We start from the raw sequence: 17,607 nt of genomic DNA, 5'->3' as shown, positions 1-17,607 counted from the left end.
AGCTTATCACCAGCTGCCCTTTTGACTGACAAACTCCTTTACCCCTTTTCTCAGCTCTGTTATGGTTCTTGCGAACATTTTGGCCACTATTCGGAGGGAAGGAAAACAAACCGGGGGGTTGTTCTCTGCCAACCTTTAGCTGCCAAGGCAGCAAATTTCCCAAGTGACACCCAGGGCCAGGGGAGGGGGCATGTTGGCTCCCCACTCACACTGAGCCCGTCCGTTTCTGGAGGGGACACCCACGGTCTATCCACAGGGAGCTGCATCTACTGAAGAGGCCTGATGGGAACACAGTTAATGAACATAAGAGGATTTAAACGAGGATCAAGCCAGGACCTGGGAGTGCTGCAGATCATTCCTCAGGAAATAACTGCTCCTCATTTTGGTTTTCCTGTCTGGCTAAAAGTTTCCTAAATTAAATTTTTTTTTTTAATTTATGGTATTGTGAACCATGTATTAGACTGGCAAAAATTATGTAGCTAAGACATGAGATTTGTTTGACCTAAGGGCACAAAAGGCCACTTGAGGAATTTTTCAGCTTCATAGCTAGTGTCCCAACAGGATATTAGTGGACTAATACTCTTTGGTGTTTGAAATTATTAAGAAACATGATCTTTATATCCCAGGTCTGTTCCCATGTCCCTTTGCTTTATGTACATGAGATTCAATATGAATAAAAATAAATCAGAAAAAGATCCCAGCCTGTTTACCTTGACCTCTTCTAATCTATAATCAGGAGGAATCGTTTCTTCCTTTTCACCAAGTTTTTCACGATCCTCTTCTTTGGCTTTCTCCTGAAGGAAAATCATACCATTTGCATTGTTAATTCATCTTTTCCTCCCAAAGTGGATGCCCAAGTGACTAAATTTGAGGTCAATAAATCCATTGTTAGGTTCAAATGTATGCATGCCCGTAGGTATAGAGTTCCTACAGTAACCTTCTCTTGCACACTGTACCCTGGTCTGGCAGGCTCAGTCTGCACCACTGTCAGCCTGCTGGGTTAAGAGATGGTCATGCAGAGTGGCAGGCTGCACCTCTTCTCTCCTGAATCCTGCAGGTGGCCAAGGTGAGACTCAGAGAACCCTGATCCGTGCACGCCAGCCAGTCACCGCTGCCCTGCAACGGTCATGCTCCCTCAGTTTCACTTATTAAATAGGACAAGCACAGTAATAGAGGAAGCCAGCGGGTCGTGTGTGATGAGAAATTTTTAAAAAATGACTGCCTTATTTGGGAGTCAGAGCAATGAAGGATAGTTCCTTTCTAGAAGTGTGTGAGCTGCCCTTACCTTGACTTTATCCTCCACAGGCTTTCCATCTTCTGGATCTGCTTCCTTTTTCCCCAGGCTTCCAGCCAAGGCTTCTACAGCATCATCTGGCACCATGCCCTTTGAAAAGCACATCCAGGGGGTATACTAAGTAGAAGGTTAATCACTCCTCTTAAAAGAGATTACAACAAACGATTCCGACTAGCACATCCTTATCTGAGGCCTCAAGGAGAAGCACATGTCATCTTTTCATAATTTGAAAAATCAACTGAATTAGAATAGAATCTATGTTTAAAGAACCTAAAGTGTTAAAAGTTAGGTTAAGTTTCTTATGGTCAACATTCAGTGGGTGTAATTTAATTATGGACACTGAGAAACTTACAAGACCTAACCAGTGTTTTGGTTTAGAAATAAGCGAGTCAATGGAATGGCTAACACCACAGAGAAGCTGAAAGCCCCAGGAAAGAAGAAGGAAGTGGTCTTTCTGTGATTTTTCCAGAGATGACACAGAAGAGATTTTCAGAAAAGCCCCAGCGAGGTCTTTCTTCCCAATGAAACAGGATGGCGCATCCTAGAGACGATGGCTCTAGCTGAGCCTCTTCTGAGGCACAGAAGCTTGTGTTCTCCATGTGGCTTCTACTGGTTAAAGTGGACTCATGCCAGTCAGGTGACAGCCCAAGAAAGACTAACCGGAGCAGAACAATGAGAACAGCCTACCTATGGTCCAGTTGTTGAAAATGAAATGTGATCCCTGCGACATAGTGAGCTCCAGTCACACTATTTAAAATGAAACTAGATGAACACAGCATAAATGGTATAGAGGGAAAATAAAGGAGAAATTATGTTTGCGCTCAAAGACAGGACTAAATCTGGCTTTTTCCAAACCACAGGTCATAATCCATACAGTAGCAACTTATAAAATCAATTCAGTAATTAATGGCCAGGACTTTTTTTTAATAAGATTCATTGTTGTTGTTGTTGTCTTTTTAGGGCCACACCTGCGGCATATGGAGGTTCCCAGGCTAGAGGTTGAATCAGAGCTCTAGCTGCTGGCCTATGCCACAGTCACAGCAATACCAGATCTAAGCTGCATCTGTGACCTACACCACAGCTCATAGCAACACTGGATCCTTAACCCATTGAGTGAGGCCAGGGATAGAACCTGTGTCCTTATGGATACTAGTCAGATTCGTTTCCACTGAGCCATGACAGGAATTTTTTTTAATGAAAGAATAGAAAATAGAATACATCATGCATATCAAAGATAAGTACCATACACTAAACTATTCCTTCTACTGTGTGGACCCTAGGTTGTAGTTTCCTACTGTTGGTGTTGGTCAAAAATGCAAAAGCCACTGAATTAAATAGTCTCAATGTTTATTCTTATCAAAAGCCTATGACCTTTTTAACCTAATTCCTTCTCAGCTTCTCCCTTAAAGAGACCCTAAAATGCATTTTGATTTATAACTGGAAATCTAAGTCTCACTGAAAGTATCATGTACGTTTGCATTACTTTTAACTGCTGTGTATAAAGGAAACTGTACCTTTTGACTTTTATCAGTTATTTATCTTTTGCACAGGGGAAAATAAATTACAAGTGACTAAGATTTTTTAAAAAAATTAAAAATGGAAAAAAATGTGGAATACCTTTTGGAATTTTAGAGTAAAAGTGTCTTTCTGTTTTATATAGCTTAGCCATCCCCACCTAAGTAAGAAAAGTAGGTTTTCTGTTAAGCTTCACCACAAAAGAAAAGCTCTCCAGTGAATAAAGGGCAGCTGAGTGGAAAGTGATTTATCACCATCTAGTGGCTGGACATTGTATAGGTTTTTATTCCCGAGGGGAACAAACATCCCTGATGCATCCAAAAGGCTTGGGAGTATAGCTAGGTAAGAGTTGCAATAGGGCCCAAATTTTAGCCCAGCAATCTGAACTGCTTTCTGATCCACACTTACTTATGAGTCGTCTGCTCACACTTAATTGTTTTCTCCTACTGTCTGCTGTAGAATCTTTGCAAACCCTGCTTCCCAAGCCTGTGCCCTTTGGCACAAGAAATATGTGAAAAAGAGTTAGAAACACTAGAAGGAGCAGTCTTAAGAGCTAAAGAATCTGGAAATAGGCTTAAGGACTGGAGCCTGTATTTCTGTTGTCAAATTGAGAGCAAGAAGTCAGGCCTCTGGATCTGCTCAATAAACTTTCTTTTTCTATAAACTGGAACAGCAGAGGACAGACACCCCTCTCTCTGTTAGGCTTTCTGGTTTTTTTTTGTTTGTTTGTTTGTTTGGTTTTTTTTGTTCACTGATCCTTCAGCCTTTCTTGAGTTCTCTGACCTCTGTCACACGCTGTGTCTATTCTTTCTGGCTCCTGTAGATGTCATATGCTCAGAAATGCCAAATGACCTCAGTGATGATAAACTCAGCAACTATGATAACCAGAGTCAAGGGAGTAGAGGCCCAGGAAAGGAGGGCAGAGAATGCAAAAACAAGAGCTCCTTTTTTTTCTGTCCACTAAAAATCCAATATTCAAGTCTCTACAGTCAGGGTAAGGTTGGGAAGGAATCAGCTGGGCTCTCTAAGGCCCTGGCAGTTCCGCTTGGCACGAGAAGTAGATGACACGTGTTTAGGTCACAAGAGTTCTGCCCTGGAACAGTGGCTATTGTCCTTCTGATTCCAGTCACTGCCTCTGCCCCTTGTCCTTCACCAGCCTCTTCCCAGATTCTCTCCTCCTCTCCTGTTCTATCACTGTGACCTGTGGCCTGGCTCCCACGATGTGTAAGTTTTTGGAGAGTACCTCAAGACTCCCCCACCAAAAACAGCAGGTCATGTCCTGTTTCAGGCTAGGAGCAAGTCCCTGGACTGTGGGTGGATTTGCCGTTGGCACCCAGGATGCACCTACTCCTGGGTGCCAACGGCAAATTCAACTCCAACTGCCAAACCTACTCAGGGCACCCAGGACATGTGTCCTACACCTTTATCAAGGACCCCTTTTCTCATACATATCCCAAGGACCCCATATCCTCTCATTAAATCTTAGAAAGCTATATCATCCTCCATCCTTCAAACTAAAGGGAGGAGCTAGAATGCACATATCCCAAGGACCCCACGTGTGCCACACCTCTGTGCTGGCCTGTCCTCAACTTACGATTCTCCCCAGGAAATCAGTGCCGCTCCCACTGCTCAGTAGTATCCTGTCCTCCACCTCAAGCCTCTCCTGGATCCTCCTGGAAAGGCGCTCCTTGCCCCCATGTTCCTTCTGCCCTTTTTCCATCTGAGAACAATCAAACTGAACTGTAAGCTTGAGACCTGACCCATATCCATACTAGACTGGAAGGGAGCTGAGAGCAGGCGCCCTATCTTTTGTCCCAACTAAGGTTCTGTAAAGTTAAGTGAATGGCCCAAGGTCAACTCAAAGTTCATTCCTCTCATCTGTATGAGAGAGATGATCAAAAAAGATGAGTGTCCTTGGGCAAATTTAATGAGAAGATATGGCAGAGTAGCGAGGAGAGGTTAGTTATTCAGAATGTTGATTCACTAAGTCTATACTAAAGAAACTTAGTTCTACCGGCTGTTATTCTCTGAGTCAGATTCTATCTACTAATGGAAACAAACCTCACTGAATTCAAAGGAAAAGAGATTCTCTAGTTACTTATCACTTCACACGACAACTGGCAAGAGAGAGGGGCAAGAGAGGAAGGAAAGGGAGAGGACGTGAGTCCATCTGCCCTCCCCTCTGGTGGGAGAAGGGAGGAGATAATGATGAAGGTGCACGTTATTCCACCAAGAGAGCCAGTAAAAAGTAGCATCGAGCTGTTTGTGGGACTCCCGATCGGCTTGAAAGGCACCAGCAGGTGAAAATTATCCACCACAGCTGAGCAACTAGAAAGAATCTCAGAAAGTAAAAACAAAAACAAGAAACACAGGAGTTCCTGTTGGGGCTCAGTGGGTTAAGAACTCAACATAGTGTCCGTAAGGATGAGGGGTCGATCCCTGACCTTGCTCAGTGGGTTAAGGGTCTAGCGTTTGTTGCAGCTGTAGTGTAAGCCTGCAGCTCCGGCTCAGATTCAACTCCTATCTGGGGAACTTCCACATGCCACAGGTGCGGCCGTCAAAATAAATAAACAAATAAATAAATAATAACAGATTGCAGTAGGTGAATTCAAATTTTAAACTTGGCCTGCATTTCTAGCTCCTCCCTTTAGTTTGAAGGATGGAGGATGATATAGCTTTCTAAGATTTAATTTTTATTTGTTAGAATAAAGTAATAGGGTGGTACCACACAGCAGGGAGGGCAGCGGAAGAAGAACATTACATTCTGAACAAGACATCCGTCTGGGCCCAGAGGATCACTCACCGTAGCTGGCTTTGGGGGTGCCGACTGCACACAGCACAAGGAGGTCCGAGACACGGCCTCTCCCACAGGAGTAGGGGCAGTGGCCTGAGACTCCTGTGGAAAGAAATCAGGTATGATGACAAACTTTTGGAAGTATCTGGTTAGTAAAAACTGAACAACAGTGGACCAACAATGCACTCTGCTATACTACATGCTATGAACATGATTTTTCTTGAATGCTTAAGGATTGTGAGTAAGTACATAAGTCAGGGCCACATTAAAACTCTTGAGCTACCACTACTTCAACTGGGTTTCACCTCTTACCGTAGGTAGGTAGGTTACTTCTGAGACACAGTCTCCACATCCGTAAAATGAGAATAACAATAGTACCTACATTTCAAGGGTTGATAAGGGCTTTTAATGAGATAAAGCATGCTAAGTGCTTTGCACACTACCTGGTAATACATCAAGCTTAATTTCTATTTATTATTATTTATATTATTTGCCATCATATAATATATAACAATAATATACCAACCATACAATGCAATATAGTATTTATTTAAGTACATCAGTTTTATAAATCTCAGAGAACCTTGTAAAGTGTAAATAGTGATGCACAAATGCAAGGTATTAAGACTATCCCAGGGGTTCTAAAAGTGAGGTCCCTGGACCAGCAGCCTCAGAACTACAAGGAAACTTGTTAGAAATGCAAATTCTTGGGCCCCATCCTAACATACTAAATGAGGAATTCTGGGTGTGGGGAAAAGCCAGCTGTGATTTGACACACCCTCTAGGTCATCCTGATGAATGCTAAAGTTGGAGAATCACTGTGCTATTTTGTCCAAGAGTGAAATTTAAAACTTTTCAAACGTGATTGCTTTTGAAATTTCAAATTTCAAGAGTGATTGCTTGGAGTTCCTGTTGTGGTGCAGCAGAAACAAATCCAACTAGGAACCATAAGGTTGCGGGTTCGATCCCTGGCCTCGCTCAGTGGGTTAAGGATCCGGCATTGTCGTGAGCTGGGGTGTAGGTCACAGACTCGGCTCAGATTCCACATGACTGTGGCTATGGTATAGACCAGCAGCTGTAGCTCTGATTAGATCCCTAGCCTGGGAACCTCCATCTGCTGCAGGTGCAGCCCTAAAAAAAAAGATAAAAAAAAAAAGTGATTGCTTTTTAATTTAGACATTTATGGAAGCCTATCCTATATGCAAAGCTGCTCCGCAGATATAATTAATAGCGCATGAACACTTCTTTCAAGGAACTTGCTATTTTAAAATATGTATAGGAGTTCCCATCGTGGCTCAGTGGTTAACCAATCTGACTAGGAAACATTAGGATACGGGTTTGTTCCCTGGCCTCGTTCAGTGGGTTAAGGATCTGGTGTTGCCGTGAGTTGTGGTATAGGTCGCAGAAGTGGCTCGGATCCCACATTGCTGTGGCTCTAGCATAGGCTGGAGGCTACAGCTCTGATTCGACCCCTAGCCTGGGAACCTCCATATGCTGTAGATGTGGCGCTAGAAAAGACAAAAAGACAAAAAATAAATAAATAAGTAAATAAATAAATAATATGTATAAATGTTAGAATACAACATGAACACTTCTTTCAAGGAACTTACTATTTAAAAATATGTATAAATGTTAGAGAACACAAGGCAAACAAGACCTGCTTTGTAACAAATGCCTTAACAGGGATATACAAAGAAAGCATGACAGGCAGCCCCCTGGTGTGTTGTAATTTGCTTAATAAGAGTTGGAAGGGTGGTAAGGTTTGGGATGTCAAATGCAGGAGACAAAGGTCATATTTTAGCAGGGCCTTAAAGGGATGACTAAGATTTGAGTTGATCTAGAATTTGGAGAGAAGGTTATTCCAGGCAGAAGGAACCACATGAGAAAAGCCATAGAGACACACAAGCACTTACTGTCATAATTTAGGGATGAGGGGACACATCTTGGCAGGAAAGGAAGCTGGGTTCTAAACAGATGAGCAGGAAGTTTCATTTTATAGGGAATGAAAATCTCCTGAGGGCAGGAGCAGGGGAATACTATGGCTACAAACATGCTTGAGAAACAATAATGCTGGTGGACACACAGGATGGGCCAGAAGAAGACCAAAGATAGAGGCCATGGCCATTTTGAGGTAAAGGGTGATGACAACTTTAAGTCAGTTACAGAAGCAGGACTGGAAAGAAAAGCATGGGTGTGAATGCTTTCCTGAAGGAGTAATTACAGGACTTAAACTGCAAGAATATCAGGGTTAACTTGGAAAAAGAAAGCACATCCAGAAATAGGCAGGATGAAAACTGCATGTAAAAAAAAGAAAAATGGCATAACGGGCCACATCATGTTAAAACAGTTTTAGTCTCAACATTTTTAAGATGATAGAAAAACATTTAAAAGGCAACAACCAAAACTAGAAATCTTTCATTTTTAGAAACATACTTTTGTTTTTTCAGTTGGCTTAGATTGTTTTTCTTTACGCTTAGACTGGTCAAAATCTTCCGAAAGTTCATCAATGAGTTCTGATTCACTCAGGGGCTGTAATATAAGAAATGTTATATAATGTGAAGAGAATTATTTTTATTTCGATAAAAAAAGAAAAGCTCTCGGCAAAGAAAGTTTTCTGGTTAACATATGTGAGGTCATACTTTAGGATCTAAAATCAAAAGCTAATTTATCCAGGGCATGTGTTTCATTTTGTCATGCTACAGGCTTCTGCCCACGGCCTGATGAGCTGAGGTGTTGGCGCAGCCACTTCATAAGAGGAACTTTGGTCTGAAGTGCCAGGTGCAAGTCCTCTGCCTGCAGTACCATATGAGAAAGTGGAACTAGATGAAGCACAAAAAAAAAAAAAGGAAAATATTCCAGCATTGGGGCTGGAGACAAGATGGTGGAGTAGAAGGACTCAAGCTCATTTCCTTTCACGAAAACAGCAAAACCACAACCAACTGCTGAACAACCACTGAAAAAATAGACTTGAAATTACCAAAAAAGATATCCTACACCCAAATGCAAAAATGAAAACACAAAGAGACAGTAGGACATAAGCTTTTGTGACATAAGCAAACCCTATTGCTGCTGGGTGGGTGACTCACAAACTGGAAACACAAAATAGACTTGACACTACCAAAAAAGATACACCAACTGGAAACTACCAAAAAAGATACACCAACTGGAAACTATCAAAAAAGATACACAAACTGGAAACACCAAATAGACTTGAAACTACCAAAAAAGACTACACAAACTGGAAACACAAAATAGACTTGAAACTACCAAAAAAGATATCCTACACCCAAATACAAAAATGAAAACACAAAGAGACAGTAGGACAGTAAGCTTTTGTGACATAAGCAAACCCCACTGCTGCTGGGTGGGTGACTCACAAACTGGAAACTAACTGTATCTCAGAGACTCTCCCACAGGAGTGAGAGTTCTGAACCTCACAATGGATTCCTCAGCCTGGGGGTCTGGCATTGGGAGGAGGAGCTCCTGGAGCATTCGGTGTTGAAGGCCAGTGGGGAGATCTAGAGGACTGAGGGAAACAGAGACTCCATTCTTGGAGGGCACACACAGGACTGCATGTGCACTGGGTCCCAGGGAAAATAAACCTTTAGCCAGACTCATCAAGAAAAGAAAGGGAGAGGGCTCAAATCAATACATTTCGAAATGAGAAAGAAGTTACAACTGACACCATGGAAATAGAAAGGGCCAGAAGAGACTACTATAAGCAACTATATGCCAATAAAATGGATAACATAGAAGAAATAGGCAAATTCTTAGAAAGATACAATCTTCCAGGAATGACCAAGGAAGAAATAGAAAATATGACCACTCACATATTGGTCATTTCAATTATATTGAAATTGAAACTACAATTTAAAAACTTCCAACAAACTAAATCCAGGACTGGATGGAGGATAATGTGAGAAAAAGAATATATATAATATATTATATATATATATATAAATAAGTGAGCCAATTTGCTTTACAGCAGAAATTGACAGAACACTGTAAATCAACTACAGTAAAGAAAATTAAAACAAAACAAAACAAAACAAACTCCAGGGCTGGATGGCTTCACAGGTGAATTCTATCAAATGTTTAGAGAAGAGTTAATTTGTACGGAAACACAAAAAGCCCTGAATAGCCAAAGCAATCCTGAGAAAGAAAGAGAGAGCTGGAGGAATAAGGCTAACTTCAGACTATACTACAGAGCTACAGTCATCAAAACAATATGGTACTAGCATAAAGACAGATATATATAGATCAATGGAATAGGACAGAAAACCCAGAAATAAACCCATGAACCTATGGTCAAATAATCTATGACAAAGGAGGCAAGAATATACAATGGAAAGAAGTGGAAAGTCTCTTCAATAAGTGGTGCTGGGAAAACTGTACCGCTACATGTAAAAGAATGAAATTAGGACACTCTCTAAACCATACACAAAAAATAAACTCAAAATGGATTAAAGACCTAAATGTAAGACCAGATACATAAAATTCCTAGAGGAAAACATAGACAGAACTCTCTTTCATGTAAACTGCAGCAAAATCTTCTCAGGTCCACCTCCTAGAGTAATGAAAATAAAAATAAACAAATGAGATCTAATTAAACTTAAAATCTTTTGCACAGCAAAGGAAACCATAAACAAAAGACAACCCAAAGAATGGGAGAACATATTTGCAAACAACTGACAAGGAATTAATCTCCAAAATATACAAAAAACTCATGCAGCTCAACATCAAAAAAACCCAAAACATGCAAAGAAAAATGGCCAGAAGATCTAAACAGACATTTCTCCAAAGAAGCACACAAATGACAATAAACCCATGAAAAGATGCTCAACATCACCAATTATTAGAGAAATTCAAATCAAAACTACAGTGAGGTATCACCTCAAACCAACCAGAATGGCCATCATCAAAAAGTCCACCAAGAGTAGAAAAGGGAACCCTCCTACACTGTTGGTGGGAGTGTAAATTGGTACCACCACTGTGGCAAACAGTATGGAGGTTCCTCAAAAAATTAAAAATAGAACTATCATTGTAACTCAACTGTAATAGGAAAAAAAAAATCAAAATCTTAAAAAATAAATTAATTAAATAAATAAATAAAAATAGAACTACAATATGATCCAGCAATCCCACTTCTGGGCATCTATCTGGAGAAAACCATAATTCAAAAAGAAACAGGCACCCCGATGTTCACTGTAGCACTGTTTACAATAGCCAAGACATGAAAGCAACCTAAATGTCTATTAACACAGGAGTGTATAAAGAAGATGTGGTACATTATACAATGGAATATTACTCAGCCACCAAAAAAAAAGAAATAATGCCATTTGCAGCAAGATGTACGGACCATCATCAATACTAGGTCAAGTCAGACAATGAAAGACAAACATCTCATGTTATCACTTACATGTGGAATCTAAAAAATGGATACGAACAAAGTTATCTACAAAACAGAAACAGATTCAGTCTTTGCAAACAAACTTATGGTTTACCAAAAGGGACAGGTGGTGGGGAAGAATGGATCAGGGGATTGGGCCTGGCATATGCACACTCTTGTATATGAAACAGATGGTCAATGGGGACCTGCTGTATAGCACAGGGAACTCTACCCAATATTCTGTGGTAACCTAGATGAGAAAAGAATCTGTAAAAGAATGGATATGTGTCTATGTGTAACTGAATCACTTTGCTGAACAGTGGAAATTATCACTGTAAATCAACTGCACTTTAATAACACTTTAAAAAAAGGAAAAAAAATGTCATGCAACAAATAAGGAATACCAAACACCTCAGCACCACAAAAACATTAATGATTTATTTAGTTGAAAGGTTTTCTGATTCTTCAATTTCACAGTAATTTTGCTCAAATAAAATTGCACTGGGAGTTCCCGTCGTGGCGTAGTGGCTAATGAATCCGACTAGGAACCATGAGATTGCGGGTTTGATCCCTGCCCTTGCTCAGTGGGTTGATGATCCGGCGTTGCTGTGAGCTGTGGTGTAGGTTGCAGACGTGGCTCGGATCCCGAGTTGCTGTGGTTCTGGCGTAGGCTGGCAGCTACAGCTCCAATTAGACCCCTAGCCTGGGAACCTCCATATGCCGCTGGAGTGGCTCAAGAAAAGGCAAAAAGAGCAAAAAAAAAAAAAAAAATTGCCCACTCATTCCAATGGAGACCTGTATTACAATTTTTTCTTATGTGATTGATTTTTCTACTTCCTAATGACTTCCCTCATGAATAAGTCAGAGGAAACAAGGATCCCATATTCCTTTCTTCTGACTACATGGTATCTTGGCAGGAAAGTTCTGCTATCCCTGATTTCTTTGGGTGAAATGAACTTAGTGGCTTCCTGTAAATAGTCAAAATCTCTACAGACCCTAATATATGATGAAACGTTAAGTACTCCAGAAGCTGTACCCCAAAGCTGAACAGACTAGTTTTGACTCCTGGCCTTGCAACTCGCTGGCTGTATGACTTTGGGTTATTAACAGAACTCAAGTCTCAATTGCCTTATCTATAAAATGGGAGTAATAGTAGTGCCCTCCTCATTCAGCAAGGACTCAAAACGGTAGCACACGAACACCATTTAGCACAGTGTCAGGCACACAGTAAGTGACTACTGAATATAGCTGCTTAGTGTCATCCTGACAGGTAACTATGCTGGTTAACATCATATTACATAAAGGCAGTACAGAATCATTAGAGCTTTTGGTGCTGTGATTGGGATCAAACCAAGTGCTAAAAACCTAATTTAAGGACCCTCCTGACATCAGCTCCTAATATTCAATAAACATTACCTAGAAACTTGTAACCATGTAGGGATAATTCATGAGGCAAATAGTCAGGAAAATATGTAAAAAGGAGTCAGAAATAGAATCCAAGTGTTGCTCTCAGAAGTTCCTCTCTTCTTAATACTAGGCTGGCATGCAAGTCTCTGCCAATATTGTCTCAATTTATACCTTATAGTTCTATTGTTTTTTAAGTATCAGAAAAAAAAAACCTTATCCTAACCTTGGGTTTTTCTTCAGCCTCTGGCAAGAGTGGTTTTCCATCTTTATCCTGTAAACGAAATTGAAAATTCACTTAAAACGAAATAGAAAATTTTTCTTTCTTATCCCATTAAGTTTGTTTTAGGAATTCCAGGATATAAGAGGAGATATTATTTTTTCCCATGTACCTGAATGAGTTTGTTTCAAATTAATTTTTAATAAAGTATCAGAAGAATGAGTTGAACTGGAAAAATCAAGAGACTAAATGCTATTAAATATAATGCAATTACTTTTCTTTAAAAGAAATTTCCATCTTTTGGGACAGGGAAACAGAATTTTTAAAAAAGTTCTTTGGCAAGAAAGATGCAGTGACATCAATGAAAGACAAAAAAAAAAGTTTCCATTTTCCAATTCAGGGTGAAGAGGTAGATCTCTTTCCTATAAAACAGTTTTAGCTTTTTGGTAGGTCTCATTTTTGTAAAACTGCTTTAGTTTCTGTAGGTCTCATTTCTATAAAACTGTTTTAGCTTTTTGGATACTCACAATTTAGAATGTTCCTATAAAATGAGAAACTTTGCATCCATAAGCATCACAACTATTTTCCATCATTTGTTTATGTGCATTATTTCAAAGCTTAACTATAAATATAATTACAGGAATAAGTCCACCATCCTCACATCAAACCAAAACCAGTAATGACAAAACCACCTTTCACTGAGGATGCTGGTAAATCACTGTATATTTATCTATCACTTAGAAGATCTATATGCTTCTATTCATATGGCTGATAGAGAAAATATGATTCCCAAATTTGTCCTTTAAAGTTAAAGATCTGTATCAAGCATGGTTAACAGATGAAACACTTGAATTAATGACCACATCGTCACTACTTAGAAAGCCCTCTTTTGAAGTGTCCCACTACAGAGGACACAGAATAAAGGGTTCAGGGTTTTCAGAGTTAATATCTGAACTAGGACAGACATGTCCTTAAGCATCATGGGACAGACAGGACAAAACGTAATGTGAAGGCAGCAGACTGAGCTGCTGTCATGCATCGTAGCTGACAACGTACCATGGCTGGTTTCAATCTATACTCTGGCGGGACCGTTTCGTCATCTTCACCACACTTCTTTAGTTTCTCTTCTTTGGCTTTTGCCTGATGAAAGAGGAGGAAAAAAAAACACATTTGGATAACACATGTAAAATAAGACATCACTCTGCATACCCCCTGAGTGTCCTAGAGAAGACCAAATCAGATCAAGGCGCCTTGTGAGCAGCTAGGAGGAAGGCAGTGAAGGGTGACAGAGAAAACAACACAGCCAGGAGTCCTGGGGAGGTGCCCCTGCCTGGTCTCTATCACCCTGGGAAACCACTTAAGACCTTCTTTGGCTTGGTTCCTTCAGCAGCAAAATGGGGCTATTAAGAATCCTTATCTAGCTCACTCATTTATAAGATCACCAAAGAAAAGTAAATAAAATACCCTTTGAAGAAAGTTAAACACAGTGCACAAGTTAGTTGCAATTGCTTTAAAGACAGCAGTCTTACTCAATGATGCCGTTATTTAAGGGGGAAAAAAACAACCAATTCTCATGAATGTCCAAAACAATTCAGAAAAGCGTGAAGCAGCCCATCGCCAATCTTGGCTTGATCCACAGATAAGTGGTTTTACTTCTTTTAAAAGAACTCCCTTTGGTAACACCAAGATGTCAGTGGACTACTGAATCATGAACAACCAAACGCAGAAGAAATAAAAGCGCAGGTCCATAGCAGATCTCTGGCTTCTAGGATATAACGTTTATATTTTAAACTACTGCTGCGTAATGCAAAGTTCCATGGAGCTTAATAATTTGTACCTATATCGAGGCAAGGATTTAAATCACAAATCAAGGAACTCCTGGCACAAAAGAATGTGTGGAGGTAAGTACTTAGCTGATTTCAGCTCACTCTATCACTGCCATCTAAATCTCAGCCTAAGACTATGGTTCTCCACTGAATGCTTAGTTGATTGGTTAATTTTAAAATGTGTATTGAACACTTTTTTCATGGCCACACCCATGGCATATGGAAGCTCCTGGACTAGGGACTCAATCCAAGTCACAGCGGCAACCTACACCACAGCTGCGGCAATGCTGGATTTTTTAAGGCAATGTGCTGGGCTGGGGATTGAACTCATGCCTCTGCAATGACCTGAGCTGCTACAGTCAGATTCTTAACCCACTGTGCCACAGCAGGAACTCCTGAATCGTTTTAATAAGCCAAATACTCTTCTAGGCTTTGGAGTTATAATTTTATTGTTCTATAGAAAGATAATTATCATTAAGGGATGAAGAGATTTAAAAAAAAAAAAAATTCTGGTTATATTCCTCTGCAGGATATAGAGGAAGTCCTATGATATACTGGCACTCCTCAATTCAGGGATTTGTGAGGTCTCCAGCTATAAACAGTCTTTATGAAAGGGTCACCTGTATAGGACTGTTCTCTTCACTTGGACTTGTGGTCAGTGAGAGCCACACATGCACAGTTAGATCTTTTCTATTCCTCTTTTATCTTTACATTCCTTAAATGCTGTGGTTTCTATTTAGTAGCAAGTGAAAACAAACATCCCCTGAATTGAAACAATACCAGACTAGGGGAGATGAATAAGGAGGTATCACTACAGAATAAATATCTTACATTATGATACATTATAACAATGACAACCAGGCATGGACCTCTTTTCTGAAGCATTATCTGGTGCAGAGCATGCTGGAGTAGCCATGGACTCCTACAGCCTCTCACTGACTATATGAGCCATCACATCAGACCATCCAGGAAGAGTGAATTCAACAGATACTGAAAATTCAGCTTAAGGTCCCAAGGGATTGGAAGATCTTCTTTATACATTTTAGATAATTAAACTAGTGGAAATGAGTGGAAAAGTAGAAACTCGTGGAAGGAGCAGAAAAGTTCTTTTTTGCTCAAATTTTAGGAGTTGGCCAATTTTCTAGAGGAAATTTAATACACTGATATGCATCCCTAAATCCAAACTGCTTAATAAATAATGTAAGATTTTAGTCAATCTACGAGTCTTTTTGTTTTGCGATTTGTTTATACTTGCCCCTCCCAAATTACCATCTTATTAAACCACCCTAATTCTCTAGAAATAGCCTGAGGCAGAAGCGCCATTGGCTGGGTGGCTGCCACACAGCCCTTGGGTGTGGACCCCTGAGGTCCTGCCAGGAGCACCCTTTTCCTTGAGACATTGTGCGCCTCGCATTGTGTAGTAACTAAAGTTTCCCCTCCTCCCGATACATTACAATACATTACTTGGTCCTGGAGGACAAGGACCACTTCCCCTGCTCCCTTGTGTTCGCCTTCGTAAAGCGTGTCCTGCCACACTGTGCCAGGCGAGCCCTCAAAGAAAGTCGAAGAGAGAAACTGGCCCATGTCGGACCAGGACGGTCCCAGACTCAGGGAGTTGCTAGGAGTCACCGAGACTCAACTTCCCCAGTGACTCAGAACAGGAAGTGACAGCAGAGGCAGCAGCATTGTGACAGCGACAATGGCCAGCTCCTGCCCTGAGCTGACAGACTGGTGCTCCTGAGGGTCCCTCCACCACAAAGCCTCCCAAGAGTGCCCCCTGGGGCAGCTCTCTGCTCTCCCGGCTCTGCCTGGCACCACCACTCACCACCTGGCCCAGGACTCAATTGAGCAATTCTTTAAATGTTAATTTAATCTGAAAACTTCTTTTCACCAAATACAAGCTTGCTTTGGCTCAGAAGGCTGTAAGGTCTTGGCATGTCATAAGATAAACACTCCCCACTACCATACTCTATAAACATATAGCAACTCCAGTTATAAAGTAATTGTTGCTTGACTTTAATTTGAGACCAGTTTTCAACAGTTTTCCCCATAGCTATAAAATAATCTCCCACCCTATCTGCAACCACATTCCTCTCTCCTTATAAAGAAAGAAAAGAAAGAAAAGCACCTGGAACCCTTCTGAAAATACAAATTTCCAAATTTCATCAGAGCAGACAAACCTGCTTCCCATGAGGCCACTGCCTCTATGTTATCTTGTTTAGTCTGGTGTCTTAATAATTGGCAAGGGAGATTAGTGTTGCTTTTAAATATTAATAAAATTCTAGATGGTTTATACGATAAACACTCAAATATCCTTCCTGGTTTGCTAACTCCCCAGAAATAAATAGCTAAATTAACTAGCAGAAAGTAAGGCAGAACCAAGAACAATTCTCTTTAAATCTCTGATAAAATTAAAATGGTGCAAGAATTCCACACATGTATGATGCCTTTGGTTTTGTCACCTTGCAACCTGCAGTCTAACAGGCTTTGTACATGAACTCCAAGGTCAGTACCTCATCAATTTCCTTAATGGAGCTGAGGTCAAGCTCGGGTTCTGACTTCCGGCTGCCCAGGGAAGCTGACAAAGCCTCCAGTGCTTGATCACTCATCGTGTCCTGCAAAAATAAATTTTGTAAATTCAAAGAGAAAACATATCCTCAGCCCAAACAATCCGCTCACCTCTTTGTGAAATTCAAATTTTAAATCTCTAAGAATGAACTGTGGACTGGGGAAAGACTTTACAAAGGCAATTTTATTTGAAACCTTGCAAAAGAGAGAAAGAAAAAAGAACTTACCAGTGAATGAAAATTGTGGCTAGGACAGACCCGTTTCTATAGTAACAGTGCTCTCAGGGGCACACTTTGCCTCTTATTTAGCAAGCTAGAAGTGTAACTATAATAATAACTTTATTATAAAACACTCATATAAAAAGAAAAGCTACAAGAAGTAAACTTTCACTATCCTGTTTCTCTTTTTCTAAAAACGTGTCCCTAAAAAATGGCTTCAGACAGCCCTGTCCTTCAGCACAACAGGAAGCCCAGGAAGCAGAGAGCTCTGAAGTGTCTGAAGTGGGCCCCACTGCCGCCTTCTCCAAAGACACATTGGCTGAGGGCTGTAGGAACTCCCGCTCTCAGGGGTGTGGTGCTCTCACTGCTCCCCCAGCCA

At 40.7% G+C, this 17,607-nt stretch overlaps 1 protein-coding gene across 51 annotated transcripts in view; it reads right to left on the bottom strand.

The window, feature by feature from the left end:
* CAST (calpastatin) overlaps positions 1-17,607 on the bottom strand; it is a 122,934-nt gene that overhangs the window by 22,756 nt on the left and 82,571 nt on the right. For all 51 annotated transcript variants that reach the window (XM_021080930.2, XM_085009664.1, XM_021080941.2 and 48 more), the window contains 7 exon segments: positions 16,956-17,057; positions 13,673-13,756; positions 12,623-12,670; positions 8,037-8,132; positions 5,613-5,705; positions 1,286-1,384; positions 711-794 (listed from right to left, as the gene is read on the bottom strand). In XM_021080930.2, the coding sequence (XP_020936589.1) occupies positions 711-794; positions 1,286-1,384; positions 5,613-5,705; positions 8,037-8,132; positions 12,623-12,670; positions 13,673-13,756; positions 16,956-17,057 (606 nt within the window).

Source organism: Sus scrofa, chromosome 2, assembly GCF_054392235.1.
Source record: "Sus scrofa isolate SSC_HxYL_T2T_F1_AM1 chromosome 2, Sscrofa_HxYL_maternal_Yorkshire_Landrace_v2.0, whole genome shotgun sequence".
NCBI lineage: Eukaryota > Metazoa > Chordata > Mammalia > Artiodactyla > Suidae > Sus > Sus scrofa.
The sequence above is the reverse complement of the archived record's forward strand: the minus strand, read 5'-3'. Positions and strand labels throughout refer to the sequence as shown.